The 17,818-nt window shown below is 42.0% G+C and overlaps 1 protein-coding gene across 3 annotated transcripts in view; it reads left to right on the top strand.

Moving 5' to 3' along the window:
* The window catches only part of TDRD9 (tudor domain containing 9), a 103,611-nt gene that overhangs the window by 35,929 nt on the left and 49,864 nt on the right, over positions 1-17,818 (top strand). For all 3 annotated transcript variants that reach the window (XM_053595688.1, XM_053595690.1, XM_053595689.1), the window contains exons 6-8: positions 8,784-8,864; positions 13,071-13,235; positions 14,074-14,177. In XM_053595688.1, the coding sequence (XP_053451663.1) occupies positions 8,784-8,864; positions 13,071-13,235; positions 14,074-14,177 (350 nt within the window). The remainder of the gene's footprint in view (positions 1-8,783; positions 8,865-13,070; positions 13,236-14,073; positions 14,178-17,818) is intronic.

Here is a 17,818-nt window from a genome sequence, read left to right as displayed (position 1 = left end):
CCAAGATATGAGCGATGATGTTGAGAACATCTTGTTAATAGCAGGGATTGGCAGGCTCTAGCCCTTGGTGCAAATTTGGCACTTGTTTTTGTAAATAAAGTTTTATTGGAACACAGTTTTACTCATTTGTTTATGTATTATTTATGATGGTTTCTGCATTACAACAACAGAGTCCAGGCCAGGTGTGGTGACTCATGCTTGTAATCCTAGCACTCAGGGAGGCTGAGGAATGGATTGCTTGAGCTCACTAGTTGGAGGTTGCTGTAAGCTATGACACCATAGCACTCTATTCAGGGCAACAGCTTGAGACTCTGTCTCAAAAAAAAAAAAAAAAACAAAACACACACACACATACAAAAAAAAACAAAAAACTCCACCCCAAACAAGAGTCAAGTAGTTGTAGCAAATGCTGTATATCCCACCAAGCTGGAAATATTTACCATCTTGACTTCTGTGGGAAAAGTCTGCCAAACTCTGTGTTAGGGAGTTAGCCATAATTAGACAGTAAAAAGGACTTTCATTGCATGTAGTTTTAGCCACATCACCGATACTTTCCATCTAGTAAATTAAGGATAATAATAGCTTTTAAAAATTAATAAAGTAAATGCAGGATACATCAATATATTTACCTTTCTTAAAATACTCCAATAAAAGTACTGTGAAACTCTTTGTGTCTGTCAGTTTTCATTATTCTTTCCTTCCTCTACAATTTCTGGATTTTTCTCAGTAAGGATGGCATATTTAATTGATTTTACACACACACACACACACACACACACACACACCCCATTTTTAGAGACAGGATCTTTTTTTTTTTTTTATTTTTTTTTATTTTTTTTTATTGTTGGGGATTCATTGAGGGTACAATAAGCCAGGTTACACTGATTGCAATTGTTAGGTAAAGTCCCTCTTGCAATCATGTCTTGCCCCCATAAAGTGTGACACACACCAAGGCCCCACCCACCTCCCTCCTTCCCTCTTTCTGTTTCCCCCCCCATAACCATAATTGTCATTAATTGTCCTCATATCAAAATTGAGTACATAGGATTCATGCTTCTCCATTCTTGTGATGCTTTACTAAGAATAATATCTTCCACGTCCATCCAGGTTAATACGAAGGATGTAAAGTCTCCATTTTTTTTAATGGCTGAATAGTATTCCATGGTATACATATACCACAGCTTGTTAATCCATTCCTGGGTTGGTGGGCATTTAGGCTGTTTCCACATTTTGGCGACTGTAAATTGAGCTGCAATAAACAGTCTAGTACAAGTGTCCTTATGATAAAAGGATTTTTTTCCTTCTGGGTAGATGCCCAGTAATGGGATTGCAGGATCAAATGGGAGGTCTAGCTTGAGTGCTTTGAGGATTCTCCATACTTCCTTCCAGAAAGGTTGTACTAGTTTGCAGTCCCACCAGCAGTGTAAAAGTGTTCCCTTCTCTCCACATCCACGCCAAAGAGACAGGATCTTATTCCATCACCCAGGCTGAAGTGCAGTGGTATCGTTGTAGCTTACTACAGCCTTGAACTCCTGGCCTCAAGTGATCCTTCTGCCTCAGCCTCCTAAAGTGTCAGGATGACAGATGTGAGCCCCATTGCACCTGAAATGATTTTGCTTATATTTTAAATAGGACCTTTTTATTTTTTTTTACATTGAGACACTCACTGTGCAGAGGTCCTCAAACTTTTTAAACAGGGGCCAGTTCAATGTCCCTCAGACCGTTGGAGGGCCGGACTATAGTTGAAAACAAACAAAAACACTATGAACAGATTCCTGTGCACACTGCACATATCTTATTTAGAAGTTAAAAAACAAAACAGGAACAAATACAATTACACTGCCTCATGTGGCCCGTGGGCCAGTTTGAGGACCCCTGCGTATTATGGCATCATAGCTAACAGCAACCTCAAACTCCTGGGCTCAAGCCATTCTCTTGACTCAGCCTTTCTAGTAGCTGGGACTACAGGCACTGGCCATAACGCCCAATTATTATTATTATTATTTTTTTGTTTGTTTTGTTTTGTTGGCCTGGGCCAGGTTTGAACCCACCAGGCTCGGTACATGTGGCTGGCACCCTAACTACTGAACTATAGGTGCCCAGCCAATTTTGCTTATATTTGAAACAAGAGGTTTTTGAGCTTTTGAGGTGAAAGTTGTGTTCAAACATCTTTCCCAGGAGCCTTGGAAATGGCATCTCCCTAAACTCTCTTGTGTTTTAAGTCTCATCATAATTCTTTTCTGAGAAGCTGACTTATTTCTAGAGGGGTTAGAAACATCAGCAAATAAACAGGGTTGGTGGGGGTTGTGAGATGGGGCTAGGGTACTTAAGAGTCTGAAATCAAGTCATTTGGCAACTGTTTGGGGTAAGGTCTCCCCACTCTGATTTGATATATGTGATCATTAATCATACTAAAATATACTGCAGGTAAAGCTGAGTTTGTGCATTTATGATCTTTATGATTTGGTTTTAAGTTACTGTAGGGTGTTTGGGAGAGTAGGAGAAGGTGGAGGTGATCTGTTCCTTGCAAAATAGCATGAGGTAGTATATGGTCCAGGATTTTTCTTGTGAATTATGGCAGTTTTGAGTGTCTTTACATTAGGTATAGATCAAATATAATAGGAAGTATGCTAAAAGGTAGCATCATGAGGTTCATGATAGTTAATTTATTGAGTCTCTTGCTATAATTGAACCTGTTTTACATGAAAGGAGACTAAAGGTTAAAGTTCACTGTTTAGGCCACAGGTAACAGTGTTGCTGAGTTCATCCCTGGGTAGTTCACTCTGGAGCAGGGGTGTCCAATCCTTGGCTGAACATAAAATCGTAAACTTACTTAAAATGTAATGAGCTTTTTGGTGATTTTTGGTGGAACTTGATTGCAATGGTTCATGAGCATGAGTTTTGTAGACAACATTGCATCCCCATGTCAGGTAAAATAAGCATATGTATGCTCTCCCTGTTTGTACATATGTAAAATATAGGTACCCTCTTGCTGTTTTTTTTTTTTTTTTTAGACATAGTCTCACTGTGTTACCCTCTGTAGAGTACATTGACATCACAGCTCACAGCAACTTCAAACTCTTGGGTTTAAGAGATTCTCTTGCCTCAGCCTACCCAGTAGCTGGGACAACAGGCACTTGCCACAACGCCTGGCTATTTTTTTGTTGTAGTTGTCATTGTTGTTTAGCAGGCCTAGGCCAAGTTCGAACCCACAGCCCTGGTGTATGTGGCTGGAGCCCTAACCACTGAGCTACGGGTACTGAACCTGCTCTTACTGTTTGTATGCATATGAAATAAACATAGGTACAAGCCCTCTTGTATGTATGAAGGCTTCAGTTTTACATGGTATGCAGCTTTCCAAGTGCAAACAGTTGAATTGACACCATCAGATGTCATGTGCCCGTGGTGACTTGGTGAGGCAGTGATTATTAATAATATTTCAACTTAACCATTACAGTGTGTGAGGCATTAAATGCTATTTAGCGGTCAGGTAGGCCTTTTTATTTGTAAGGCACTTCCACACCTCAGTGGTTGGTGCCTGCCACGCTTTACAATTGGCCTCCGCCTCGTTCTGCATCAGCAGTTGAGATGTGGAAGGACCCAAACATTACTTTCTGTTTTCTTAACTAATTTTCCTAATACAAGTAAATATAGTGCCTTATCTATTATTTTTGTTTTAAATCCCAACATGGCTTCTACTGTTGTAGGAAACACTGAATCGAAACCAACAGATTCTTGCGTCAGGACTATAGAGGAAGGATTTTTAATTGCTGATGGAAGTCAGTGGCTTCAAGCTGTAAAACACTGAGCCCTCCTAATTGTTACAAAACTCTTTTATACTATTTTAGCTCAGTTACACTTAGAGTTACAGTTACAGATATTAGGCCATGGGAAAAGTTTTTAGCTAGCAGGCAAAAAATCATAAAGAGTTAATGATTATATTTCTCAAGAAACCAGAGAGCTGTTAGTTGTTACATAGTCTCTTTTCAAGGTTATTTCTGCTTAGTGTTTTTTGTAAAGTTCTTTCTTATTTTTGGAGCCTGGGTTCCTCTGCAGCTGTTCTTGTGGCATTCTCAGGACCACCAGGAAGTATAAGATACATTTCTCCTTCCTCACTGCAACATTCCGAAAGAAAACAGAGCCCCCCAAAAGAAAAATTATGATTGAAGGAAGATTGATCAATAAAAAGTGGACAGATGACTTTTTCATCAGAGCAAATAGTAAGGAACTCTGCTTAATTTGTAGGGAATTATTGGTGCAAGTTTTCAAAGACTATAATTTGGAAAGGCATCACATGCAAAAACCTGCCAGATTTGTGTAGGAGGACAAAATTGCAGAATTACAGAACTGAAAAAAAGTGTTTTCTCATCTGAAGTCCCTCCACCCCTAAACAATCTTATTCTGTTTCCCAGAGTGCCATAGGATCAGCCTAGCTCACAGCGACCTCACACTCCTGGATTCAAGCAATCCTCTTCTCAACAAAAGTTTCTTTTTTTTTAAGTTACAGATGGATTCCATTGTAAAAGCTAGTTATATGGTAGTATATTAGTATATGTACTAGCAAAAAAAAAAAAAGAAAATTATTTACTGATGGTGAGTTTATTAGTCAATGTATGGAAAGTATGGCAGGTATGATTTGCCCTGACAAAAAGGTGATATTTCTAAAATCAGATTGTCTCACTGGACTATGGCCAGCCAAATTGAAGGCACTGGAAAATCGAATGAAAGAATTTTGGAGAGTAGGGTGGTGCCTGTGGATGGCGGATTCAAACCCAGCCCCGGCCAAAAACTGCAAAAAAAAAAAAAAAAGAATTTTGGAGAGTAAAGCTGCTGATTTTAAACTTTATGCCTTGGTGAGGGATGACAGCACTCATGCTACAAATACGGCTCAATGTGCCATTTTTAGTAGTGGTATTGATGACGAATATAATGTCACTGAGGAAATGGCTTCTTTAGTTTCTTTAAAAGGCCAACTAAATCAAGGGATTTGTATGAAGCAGTAAAATATGTGTTAAAGCAATTTTCTTTGTCCGTTGTCAACATGGCTGGTATTGTTACTGATGGTGCCCTGGTGATGGTAGGTGAGAGAGAGGGACTTGTAAAACTAATAGAAGATGATGCAATTGCTGCCCCAAACTCACCCTTGTTGAAGAATCATTGTGTGGTACATCAAGAAAATGTGTGTGCAGAAGTTTTAAAAAGGAATAACATCATGCAAATGGTTGTCAAGACTGTGAGTTTCATAAGGGCCAAGAGATTGAATCATCACCAATTCCAGGAATTCCTTAAAAGTATTGATGCTGATTGTGGCAAAACATCATTTACTTTTCACAAGTAAGATGGGTAAGTTGAGTCCAGATGTCGAAAAGATTTTATGATTTGTGACATGTTGTCAAGTCCTAATTTATGGTATCAAAAACCAAATTTCTATGAGAACTTGATGATAAAAATTCACTCACAGATTTAGCATTTTTAGATTTGACCATTCATTTAAATGAGTTAAATGTGATCTTAGTAAAGTATCACAAGAATGGAAAAATAAATATCCAGTGTATTCCATACTAATATAAAATCAGCATATAAACAATTACATGCTCATAAGAACAATAAAACACTGATACAGTCCAGTTCAGGGGCAGAGGGAAATGGGAGGGGGGAGAGGGAAGGAGGCTTGGCAGAAGGAGGGGGGCAGGAGGCGGGATCTCCCCTAATGTGCACACTGTGAGGGTGTGTAACACGCCCCTGGGTGAGGGGCTCTTCTACAAAAGGAACCTTACCCTGGAACTGAGAACACTGTAACCTAAATATTGTACCCTTATACTAATTTGAAAAAATAAAATACCCCCCCCCCAAAAATGAGTTAAACGTGGGTCTTCAAGATAAAAACCAACTTATCAGTATAATGTTTCAAACCATAACAGCATGCCAAATCAAACAAATTATGGCATGTTCAAATTAAGTCACACAATTCTATGCATTTCTACATGTTTGCTAAAGACAGTCTTGTGAACTGAAAAATATGTAGCCAGCTTTTTTGATTTGATATAAGGGTTAGAAGACAGCTTTCAAGGTTCCTGGGAAAAGAATATTTTGATGCCTTTGTGACTTCATTTTCAATTGACATAAATATGTTACTTGCCAATTTTCCCATGGAATGCACAGACTGCAGTATGACAGCAGTCTTTATTCAACATAAAGAAAAATTTGATTGGGAGGCTGAGGCAAGAGAATCGCTTAAGCCCATGAGTTGGAGGTTACTGTGAGCTGTGTGAGGCCACGGCACTCTACCGAGGGCCATAAAGTGAGACTCTGTCTCTACAAAAAAAAAAAAAAATTTGATCACATCTCTTTACTGGACTTTCATAGGTGCTGTCTTTCCATAGACAAATACCCTTGGCTCACAGTCACACCTTATTCATGTCATTGCTTTTTGGCAGCACCTACATTTGAGCAACTATTTTCAAGAATGAAGCATCTAAAGAGTAAAGTTAGAACCAAAATATCTGATGAGCACCTTGAGAGCTTACTGAGAATTACGACTACTTTGGCCAGCCAGATACTGGGGCTTTAGTTTCTCAGATACAGTGTCACACTAGTTTTGTGTTGCCCACTTCTTTGGTAATAAAAAATATAAAGAGCCCTAAAGATTGTTTATTATTTAGGTACATACATTTTCTATATTAGTGATCATAAACTTGTGACCTACTTAACAGTTTTAAGACTCCCTGAACAGGCTGCTGCATAATTAGGATTGTCATGTGAAGACAGTTTTATCTGTGGTGGTGGATATCATAACAGTTATGCATAGACCTTTTTTTTTGGCTTACCAGCTTTTATTAGTGTTTGTGTTTAGCATGTGGCCCAGATAGAGAAGCCGACAGGTTGGCTGCCCTGCTGTAGAGACCATGGTGCTGACGGTGAGTGTGTTCTTAGTACACCTGGCCCCTTTCTGGCCATGTGACACCCTCTGTGCACATATGTATTTGAATGACAAGTGTGAGCCCATTCCTGCTGTGTTGCTAGGACAGCACAGCGCTTCCCAAGGCTGTGCTGTCACAGCTGGGCAGACAGGGATGGAGGTTATCCAGAGAACTTTCCCATCCCTTCTCAACTTCTGCGTCACCAGGACCTAGTAGAAGCTCTGATGATTATTTGCTTAATGAGTGGATTGAATATACCTGAAGTTTTAGGTTTACAAATAGTATTTATTCTTCATATTCTCTGGGATGATCTGAATTTCAAAAATTAAAGAACAAAAGTTTAAAATGGCCAGGCAGGTTAAAATGGAATAGTATTTTTAACTTTTCAGCTCTTGAAAAAGAATAAACTAGCTTTGTGCAGATAATTCATTCAGTAAACAATTTTTGAGCTGTGCTGTGGTGGTTATAAAGACAGCATGGCATAGTTTCTTCTCTCAGCCAAGCTCCCCAACACACATTCCAGCTGGTGTGTGATAATCTCTGTACTGCGAGGAGGGCTGAGGGGACCCTGGAGGTGGGGCAGAGGGTGGGAAAGGCTGGCGGATAAAACCAGAGAGAAGGTGGGAGTGTGACCCAGAGGAGAGGCTTCTGCCTTGGGTGCAGGTGGTGGGGTCTGACAGCTGACGCAGGTCACTTTGACAGCCTTGGTCTGTCTTTCTCAGGTCAAGGAGAGGATGTTTGTGTTGAGGAAATGTTCTAGAGGTTGGTGGGAGCATGAGATAAGAACTAGATTTATAATATTGTTAGGTAATTTTCAGCTGATTTCTTAATCTTTTTCTCTATGCTACTTTCTCTGTAAATCTACCATAGTAGGAAGTCAGAAAAATGGTAGCATTAGGTGTGAGATCAATCGTCAGGCCTGTTGCACAGAGGAGAGAACTCCTGCTTTCCAGCTTCATATCTGTTCCTCCTCCGGGCATGGAAATGTCCCAGGGCAGGGCCTTACGGTTGAGGAGTGAGTGGGTTCTTTTAGAGAAGCAGGCCGGCTGGCGATAGGGTGGCTGTGGGGAGTGTGCCCTCCTGTGCCAGTGCTGTCATCTCCTGTCCTGACCTTGTTCTCGTTCCCTGTTTTTTTTTTTTTTTAATTTTTTGTAGAGACAGAGTCTCACTTTATCGCCCTCGGTAGAGTGCTGTGGCATCACAGCTCACAGCAACCTCCAACTCCTGGGCCCAGGGGACCCTCTTGCCTCAGCCTCCCGAGCAGCTGGGACTACAGGTGCCCACCACAATGCCTGGCTATTTTTTGTTGCAGTTTGGCTGGGGCCGGGTTTGAACCCGCCACCCTCAGTATATGGGGCTGGCGCCCTACCTACCCACTGAGCCACAGGCGCCACCCTCGTTTCCTGGTTTTGACTGGGCTGGCTTTTGCAGGTCTAGTGGCTCCCAGCTCAGTGTTGGACTGGCAGGTCTCCAGCCTATACTTACTGGCTCACATAACATTGTGCCTTTGGACCACAGCAGAAGCCTCTAGGGAGGCCCATCTGAGGTTCTTTGCTGGGGAGTGGGTGGGGGGCTGTGTTTGGCTGTCTCAAGGGACCTGGGCATGAGTGGTATTAGGTAGGCAGGCCCAAGGGTTCTGAATGTTACTGAACGTTACTCTGCCCAGATGTCGGGAGGGTTCTGAGGAGAAATACAGAGGGACGGCGACCCACAGGCGGATGCTCTTTGCTCGTTTACTCAGGAGTGTTGGGTCTCCTGAGACCTGTGGTTAGCAGAGAGCTGACTGCGCTCCAGTCTCCCTCTCTCTACAGGGATCTGTGCCTTGCTTCATGCCATGTGGCACTGCCCCTTTTTATTTTCTAGGTACATGAGCGAACTGAAGAAATGGATTTCCTGCTCTTGGTAGTCCGCAAACTTTTAAGAACAAATTCTCGTTTTGTGAAGGTAAATTTGATTTCATGAGTAACAGAAATATTTAGGGTTAAGATTAATTGTTTAGTTTTTTCTTTACAGTTGTACCTCAGTATCTGTGGGGAATTTGAGGACCCATAGAGGACCCCAAAGTCTGAGGTTGCTCAGGTCCCTGATGGGAGGTGGTGTGATATAGTATGTGCACATATGTAATCGAGGCACATCCTCCCATGCACCTTAAATCATCTCTGGATTACTAATAATGCAATAGAAATAGTTACATTGTGTTTTAAAAACCTATATTTAAATTGTTTGTTTCTGAATATTTTTGATTTGTCATTGGTTGAATCCACAAATGTGTACCCTGCAGATACAGAGGTCCCTCTGTCTTAACAGAGACTTTTGAAACCATTGACTCTACAAATCATTGTGTGTAGTACAGCTAATCTTGCAAGGAAATGGGCTAATGGGATTGCTTTTATGATCAGAGTATAGGTGCTTTTTGGCTATCATGCTGCTTTAAATTGTAACCTTTTTTTTCAGGCTGCAAAAAACGATCTAATGATAGTACACTGTAGTGAATGCTGGGTGTAGAAACCTTGCTTTGGGTTGAATGAGTATACCACAGTTTATAGAGATATGTGAATGAGTCTGTAATCTTGTTTTAGAAATATCACCAAGGCACAGTGAAATTTGAGAACAGAATGTGTACCACTATGTTAGAGACAAAAGTTTGGTTAACTGAAGGTTGATGAAAACAGTAAATATTTACATCTTTTTTTTTTCTCTTGGGACAGAGTCTTGTTTGCTGCATTGTCACAGCAAACAGCAACCTCAAACTCTTGGGCTCAAGCAATCTTCTTGTCTCAGCCTCCCGAGAAGCTGGGACTACAGGCACCTACCACAATGCCAGGCTATATTTTAGAGATGGTGTCTTATTCTTACCCAGGCTGGTCTCAAACCTCTGAGCTCAGGCCATCCACACGCCTCAGCCTCCCAGAGTGCTGGGATTACAGGCATGAGCCACCGTGCCTGACCCTATTATTTACATCTTATTTGGACAAAAAGGAGAAAGGCATGAACTAGGCTAAAATAGCCAAGGGTTTGGAGTAATTATGCAACCTGAACAAGTGTAAGCTTGGCTGCCCTCTACCTGGCTATGCTAAGCCTTAGAGGTCTTTGGAAAAGAGCTTTGTAAAAGGTGGCAGTGATTGATATACACACATTATTATATGATGGGACTGCTAAAGGATTTGCTGTTATTGAAAAAAATTGGTTTTAGAATCATAAGTTTTGCCAAGTGTTTAGGGAAATACCCTCCCCCCTGCACTGCTAAGTGAGGGTAACTTCTGCCTGAGAAGGGCCACAGTCTCGCCCGTAGCACTGAGTGTGCGGACCTGACGTTGGCAGTTGGTCGTCTTCCTGCTCAAGACCACTGTGAAAGGAGTGAGAGACTCGGCTGTTTCCAGTCTTTGTCTGAATCTTAAAGATGGTGTGGAAGACTATTTAACAAATGGGAGCCTTGGCTAGGCACCCATAGTTTAATGGTTACAGCACCAGCCACATACACCTAGGGTGGCGGGTTCAAACCCAGCCGGGGCAAGCTAAATAACCAGGCGCGGTGGCTCATGCCTGTAATCCCAGCACTGTGGGAGGCTAAGGAGGGAGAACTGCTTGAGCTCAGGAGTTCGAGACTCGCCTGAGCGACAGTGAGACCCCGACTCATGAAAAAAATGGAAAAACCCAGCTGGGCACCTGTAAACCCAGCGGCTTCCGGAGGCTGAGGCAGCGGGGTGCCTGCAGCCCAAGTCTGAGGTTGTGGTGAGCTGCCACGCCCACTGCACTCTGCTCAGGGGCATAGGGTGGGACCCTGTCTCAACAACAACAACAAAAATAACTGCAACAAAAAAATAGCCTGGCATTGTGGCGGGTTGAGGCAAGAGAATCATTTAAGCCCAAGAGTTTGAGGTTGCTGTGAGCTGTGATGCGACGGCACTCTACTGAGGGCGACATAGTGAGACTCTGTCTCAAAAAAACAAAACAAAACAAATGGGAGCCTTTAAATTTCATTTTAAGACTTTTTATTTTTTTTAGAGACAGAGTCTCATTTTGTCACCCTTGGTAGAGTGACGTGGCGTCACAGCTCACAGCAACCTCAAACTCCTGGGTTTATGCAGTTGTCTTGCCTCAGCCTCCCAAATAGCTGGGACTACAGGTGCTCGCCACAATATCTGGCTATTATTTTGTTGCAGTTTGGCCCGGGGCCAGGTTAAAACCCACCACCCTTGGTATAGGGGGCCAGTGCCCCACCCACTGAGCCACAGGCATCACCTTTTTTTTTTTTTTTTAGATAGAGTCTCACTATGTCACCCTTGGAAGAGTGCTGTGGCATCATAGCTCACAACAACCTCCAACTTTGGGCTCAAGCAATTCTTTTGCCTCAGCCTCCCTAGTAGTTGGGAGGCGCCTGCCAGTGACCAGCTTTGTTTGTTTGTTTTTATTATTGTTTAGCAGGCCCGGGCTGGGTTTGAAATCTCCAGCCCCGTAAGACTTTTTTAAAAGACTTTAATTTTAAGCCTTTCAGTTTTTAAGACTAGTCAAGTCAAGGTAATGGTGTGATTATGTATTTTTTAGTTTTGTAAAGAGAGTTAAGAATGTTAATGGATTAAAAAAAAAAATCTACCAGACTGCAGAAAATGGTAGCAAGGACTTTGGTGCTTGTATCTTATATGTTGTAAGAAGTACTAAAAGTCAGTACGTTCATGATTAGAAATAATGTGCAATAGCATATTTTCTAAATATAGAGCCTTATGTGGTACATGTAGTTGGGCCACTAGAAATCATGCTCTAGATTGTTTTGTAAAAGCTTTTTTAAAAATTCTCAAAAAATCCTTACTTAATCACCTTTTTAAGACTGCTGCTGTCACAGGACTGAGATGCGGGAGCGTGGATGACTGGGTTCTAAGGTCTTGTGTTCTTTTCCCCCCAAACCATTGGAGATCCCTTTGAGCACACTGACGTGTTTTTCCCTCAGTCCCCACTCTGTGCCATCCTCCAGCCACCCTGCTGTCACCTCTGTCTGACCAGACTCACCTCAATCCCACCCTGGACAAGTGGGTATTTTGGGCAGGCTGCTGCCTTGTCTGTCTGGAGAGGGGAGGGCTGCCCAGGAGGGCAGGTGTGGAGAGCTGTGCTGTGCTGTGCTGAGTCTCCTTGCCTCTAGCAGTTAGCACTGCCTTTGGCTCACCCACAGCTCTGCAGTTCTTGAGACTTTTTTTTTTTGCAGTTTTTGGCCGGGGCTGGGTTTGACCTGCCGCCTCCGGCATATGAGGCTGGTGCCTTACCCCTTTGAGCCACAGGCGCCTCCCCAAGTTCTTGAGACTTTTGAAACTAGTGACTATCACTGTCCTTAAGGCAATTGAGGCCATCTGCTGGGCCTGGGTATATTCATTCTTCCTCCCCCAGGGCACTCCTTCCACACTCAGAGACCTCACTTCTCAGGGTGAGTGCTGGTTGGTACAGTTTTTACCATTTGTATCTAACACCAAAGGGAAAGATAAAGACAGTCCCTGTGGACTGTTTGCACTTACAGAAATCTAACTGCCATCTAGTAGGAAGTCTGTGCAGGCCACAGAGCTATGCTCAGGCCTGCCAGGTGCTGTGGAGGCACGGTGTGGATACTCTGAGGTGCTGTCACCTTCTGTGGGCACAATCAACTTGCTATGGACTTGGCGCCTTCCATTCAAGGCTGAGTGTCATGAGATGATCACACCCTGGCTTTGTGACAGAACTGAAAGCTCAGGCAGCTTCTCACTGGCCCTGTTTCTCTCCGCCCAGAGACTTCTCCAACTCCTTGGTCGGAGCCAAGGTTCTCTGGGTTCCTCGTCTTCCTCTTTGCTGGTTTACTCTCTTATTTTTATAGAACACATCAAGTAACTTACTTTTTTAAAAAAGTACTTTTCTGATGCAAAATTTTCTTTCAGATAAATGGTTACAAGTTAGCCTTAATGGATTATGTAATTTCTCATTTGGTAAAATAATTGGAGAGAAATAGTAAGTTTATGTCTCTTAAGCATTCTTTAAATGACAATAATTTGTATTACACAAGGGTTTATATCAAAGTAGTCTATTTAAAATCTGAAAAGTTATTAGATACAGAAATGAAGCAGAAAAGCCTGGCATTTTGAAAATGTCTCAGTTATTCTTGTTTCAGTTCACTGGTTTCCTCTTACTCTGCAGGTTGTCCTCATGTCAGCCACCATCAACTGTAAGGAGTTTGCAGACTACTTTGCTGTCCCTGTGCAGAACAAGATGAACCCTGCATATGTGTTTGAGGTGGAGGGCAAGCCCCACTCCATCGAGGAGCACTACCTGGAGGACCTGGGGCCCATCCACCACTGCAGGGTATGTGGGAATCCATGGTGCTTTTACAGGAAATGTACTTTGCCTTTGACTATACCTGCATTCATTCCCTACAACTGTAAGGCCAATTCATAATTGCCAAATAATGGAAACAGCCCAAGTTCCCACTGACCCATGAATGGATTAACAAATTGTGGTATAGGTATGCTGTGGAATACTATGTAGCCATAAAAAGATGGAGACTTTACATCTTTTATGTTTACCTGGAGGGTGCTGGAACATATCTTCTTAGTAAAATATCTCAAGAATGGAAGAAAAAGTATCCAGTGTACTCAATCTTATTATGAAATCAATACCTAATCACCTACACATTCATACGAATGATAAAACTATAGTCCAGAAAGGAGGGAAGAGAGGGAGAGGGAAGGAGAGGGAAGGGGGGAGGCCGGAAGGAGGGAGGGTATTTGGTGGGACCTCACCTAATGTGCATAATGCAATGGTACATTTAAAAACTATTAAGAGCAGAGTATAAATGTCTTACCATAACAAATAAGTAAGTGAGGTGATGGTTATGTTAACAAGTTTGATATAAGCTTTCTACATTGTATATCAAATCAGCACATTGTATCCTATAAATGCATTAATGTACACAGTTACGATTTAATTAAAGAAAAAAGAAAATGGTATTGTCTGTGTCACTTGTCCTAGGTAGTGCCTGACACATCAAGGTCTCAAATATTGGCTGCAAATGCAAATTTTTCATTTTTATTTGGGTGCTTTGTTATGGTCATGTACTGAAGGAGAAAGTCACCTGTCCAACCCCAGCATTTCCTGGTGGTCATCTTTCACCATTGTGACTTCTTCCTTTTACCATTTTTAGCTCTCTCCTCATCTCCTGGAGGAACCGGTGATAACTAAGGATATGTATGAAGTTGCTGTCTCTCTAATTCAGATGTTTGATGACTTGGATATGAAAGAGAGCAGGTGAGAGACACACTCCAGCTGGTCATGTACTTTGGTGTATGTGTGATTTAAAATTGTTAAAATTTAGAATCTTTTGAACGTTTTTACAATGTTAAGATCAAACTATTATTTTGTCAGTAGTCATTGTATATTTTATTTTTTCTTATTCATTTTTATTGCTATATTGTATTCCATCATAGTTTTGGAACATTCATTAATTCATGCTATTATTTATTTCATGTTAATGTAAGGGGACAAACAATTAGGTTATAATGTTTGCATTTGTTAGGTAGAATCCCTGTTGTAGCATGTCCCACACCAGGAGGTGGGCCATATACCTCTACATTGTGCCCATTAAGTGGGAGCTCACAGTACCTCTCCCTCTTCCCTGTTCCCCCTCCCCCGACTTGAATTGAATCGAGTTTTTCTCTTGTGTGTATTATATCATCTACTGGCATCATATTTAGTACTGAATACATTGGATACTTGCTTTCCCATTCTTGTGATACTTTACTGAGAAGAATGTGTTTGAACTCCATCCAGGTTAATATAAAAGATGTAAAGTCTCCATCTTTTTTATGGCTAAATAGTATTCCATGGTATACATAACCACAGTTTATTAATCCATTCTGAGTTGATGGGCATTTAGATTTTTTCCACATCAATTATAAATTGAGGTGCAGTGAACAATCTAGTGCAAATGTCCTTATGATAAAATGATTTGTTTCCTTCTGGATAGATGCCTAGTAATGGGATTGCAGGACCAAACAAAAGGTCTAATTTGAGTTCTTTGAGAGTTCTCCTTAATTCCAGCCCTCTGAGTGAGGCCACATCCCATAAATAGCATATAGAACGGACTAAAATAAAACAGATCAGAAAAAAATAATAATAGAAAAATAAAATTAAAAATAAAATTACACAAAATCAAAAAGGGATAGCTTCGTTAGAGAAATTTATGTGGAAAAGGTGAATGAGAAAAGTAGAAAAAATTCTACAAAAAGAGGAAAAAAGAGAAATACAAAAGAAAGAATAAAAGGGGCAGAAAAACTGTAGCAAAAATTAGGCCCTTGCTATTGAAGAAAGTAAAAATGAAAAAATAAAATTACAACAAACAAAACTAAGGAAAAATGCATTGAAAAATATATTGCAGGCTCGATGCCCGTAGCTCAGCAGCTAGGGTGCCAGCCACATACGCCAAGGCTGGTGGGTTTGAGCCTGGCCTGGGCCTGCTAAACATCAATGACAACTCCAACCAAAAAAAATAAATAAATAGCTGGGCGTTGTGGCAGGCACCTGTAGTCCCAGCTGCTTGGGAGGTTGAGGCAAGAGAATTGCTTAAGCCCAAGAGTTTGAGGTTGCTGTGAGCTGTGATGCTACAGCACTCTACAGAGGGCGACATAGGGAGAGACCGTCTCAAAAAAAAAAGAAAAGAAAAGAAAAAGAAAAATATATTGCAGTATATTGCCTAGACACCAGGTGGTGGTCCAAGAAGATAGGAGAATAGAGAAAAGGCATATAATCCAATGTATTTCCTGGACAGCAGGTGGTGCTGTGGTGTTAGGAGACAAAGAATACACGCATGGTTTTGCTGTGTAAAATGGAGGCGAGAAGCCCCTCTCTAGTTGCAGAGGAGACTTAGTCCTGTCTTCCTCATTTATTTCCCCTCAATCAGGGCTTGGTGGTTTCACTAGCATTCAGTCCCTGTGAGAATGGAATCCTGAAGCTCTTGCCAGATTTCTTAGGAGGCATGCCTTGATCTTTCAAACAGAGTCCCCAGCCACAAAGTGGCCTTCCTTGGAGTGCAGGAGCTGTTCAACTCAACCCCAGGATGGCTGCCCAAGCTCAGCAGGTGCACTTGAGCTGGCCGTGTACTAGGACCCTGCAGACTGTTCCTCTCAGGATGCCCTCCCACAGTGGTGGTGCCCTGCAATTGGTGGTGCCAATTAAATCCCAGCCACCTGGTGCCGTTTCAGTTTACTGGCTCACTCAAGCCCTCCCAGGGTGGCTCCAGTGAGCAGCCCAGTCCAAAAAACAAAAAACTGCAGGACAGGCCTTTCCTGTCTCTAGCCTTCTACCAGAGGGCTGGCTGGCCTCTGCCTACACCCAGGCACTTGTCTTCTGTGCTGCTCTTCCATTGCTCCTGACCTCCTTGTGGCTCCTGGTGTCCCCTGCTGATTCAGTGTGCCCCTGGAGTGGTGTTTCTGGGCAGAGTACCCTAGCCAGAGGGGGCTGTGGAGTCCTGTCTCCCCTGTCTCAATGTGAGTGGCTGCAAAGAGGATGTCTCTAGTCTGCTGTCTTGCTCTGCCTCCAAGTCTTTTTTTTTTTTTTTTTTAGCAGTTTTGCCAAAAACTTTATTCTAAAGAAAGGTCAGCAAACTCCAGTCTACTGCCTATTTTTTCTATTAGAACACCAATTCTGGGGTTGATAAACATTTGAGTTGTATTCCGTTATTTGGGTAAAGTGCAATGAATATTCTCTAATTTCTTCTGGGTTTGAAGCTGGGCAGCATTTATTAATTTTGTGCATTCACTGTATTTTAAAAGCAAGGTGGTGTGTTGGAACTTTTTCACTGGAAATTTCCACTTTAAAATAGTTAAAGCCATGCTGAGTGTACTTTTTTTTTTTTTTTCCCCAATTTTTGGCCAGGGCTGGGTTTGAATCCACCACCTCCAGCATATAGGGCTGGTGCCCTACTCTTTTGAGCCACAGGCGCTGGCCCTGAGTGCACTTTTTTAGGACTAATAATTTTAAAAGAAGATAGAATAGTTTTTCTAGACACACAGAAGTCATATCACTGGGTGGCACCTGTGGCTAAGTGGGTAGGGCGCTGGCCCCATATACTGAGGGTGGTGGGTTCAAACCTGGACCCTGCCAAACTGCAACAAAAAATAGCTGGGCGTTGTGGCAGGCGCCTGTGGTCCCAGCTACTCGGGAGGCTGAGGCAAGAGAATTGCCTAAGCCCAGGAGTTAGAGGTTGCTGTGAGCTGTGATGCCACAGCACTCTACTGAGGGCAACAAAGTGAGACTCTGTCTCTTTTAAAAAAAAAAAAGTCATCACTAATAATCTTGAGGTAAAACTTTAAGTACTTCCTTAGTAGAAATTGTTGAAAGCCTTTCTTTGCCTTTGTTTTCATTTCCTATGAAAATGTATTCCTGACTCTCATCCTTGTCCTACTATAGTCTGGACATCCATTCATTTAGCTGGTTCTTTGCAAATCGAAACATGCTTTCCCTTAGGAGCAGTTTTCAGTTACAAGTGGTGGTTAGAGAATGTAATTTTAAAAATATTGTACTGTTTTATATTATTGAACCTTTGCTGTTAGTGTGACAATTTTACTATAGTTGATGAATAACATTCATATTTTAGAACAGCAAACAGTGAGAAGGTAGCTCCCCTCCTCACAGCAGCCTGCACTAGATGCTGGGGCAGCTTCCTCTCCTTCGATGCTCCCCACCCTTGACACTTTGGGAGGCCACGTTGCTCTTCTTTGAGTTGTTAGCTGTGAATGTGAACATATGTAAAGTCTGAACTTAATAATTGTCTTTTTGGCTGAACGATAGCTTAGAGTGAGGTAGCTGTATTCTAGTCCCATCTACCTTCTAGCTTACATGAGGTGTAATTGTGTGCTATTTAGCTATGCTTTTTTAAAGCTCCCACAATT

This window comes from Nycticebus coucang, chromosome 6, assembly GCF_027406575.1.
Source record: "Nycticebus coucang isolate mNycCou1 chromosome 6, mNycCou1.pri, whole genome shotgun sequence".
Classification (NCBI taxonomy): Eukaryota; Metazoa; Chordata; class Mammalia; order Primates; family Lorisidae; genus Nycticebus; species Nycticebus coucang.
The sequence above is the reverse complement of the archived record's forward strand: the minus strand, read 5'-3'. Positions and strand labels throughout refer to the sequence as shown.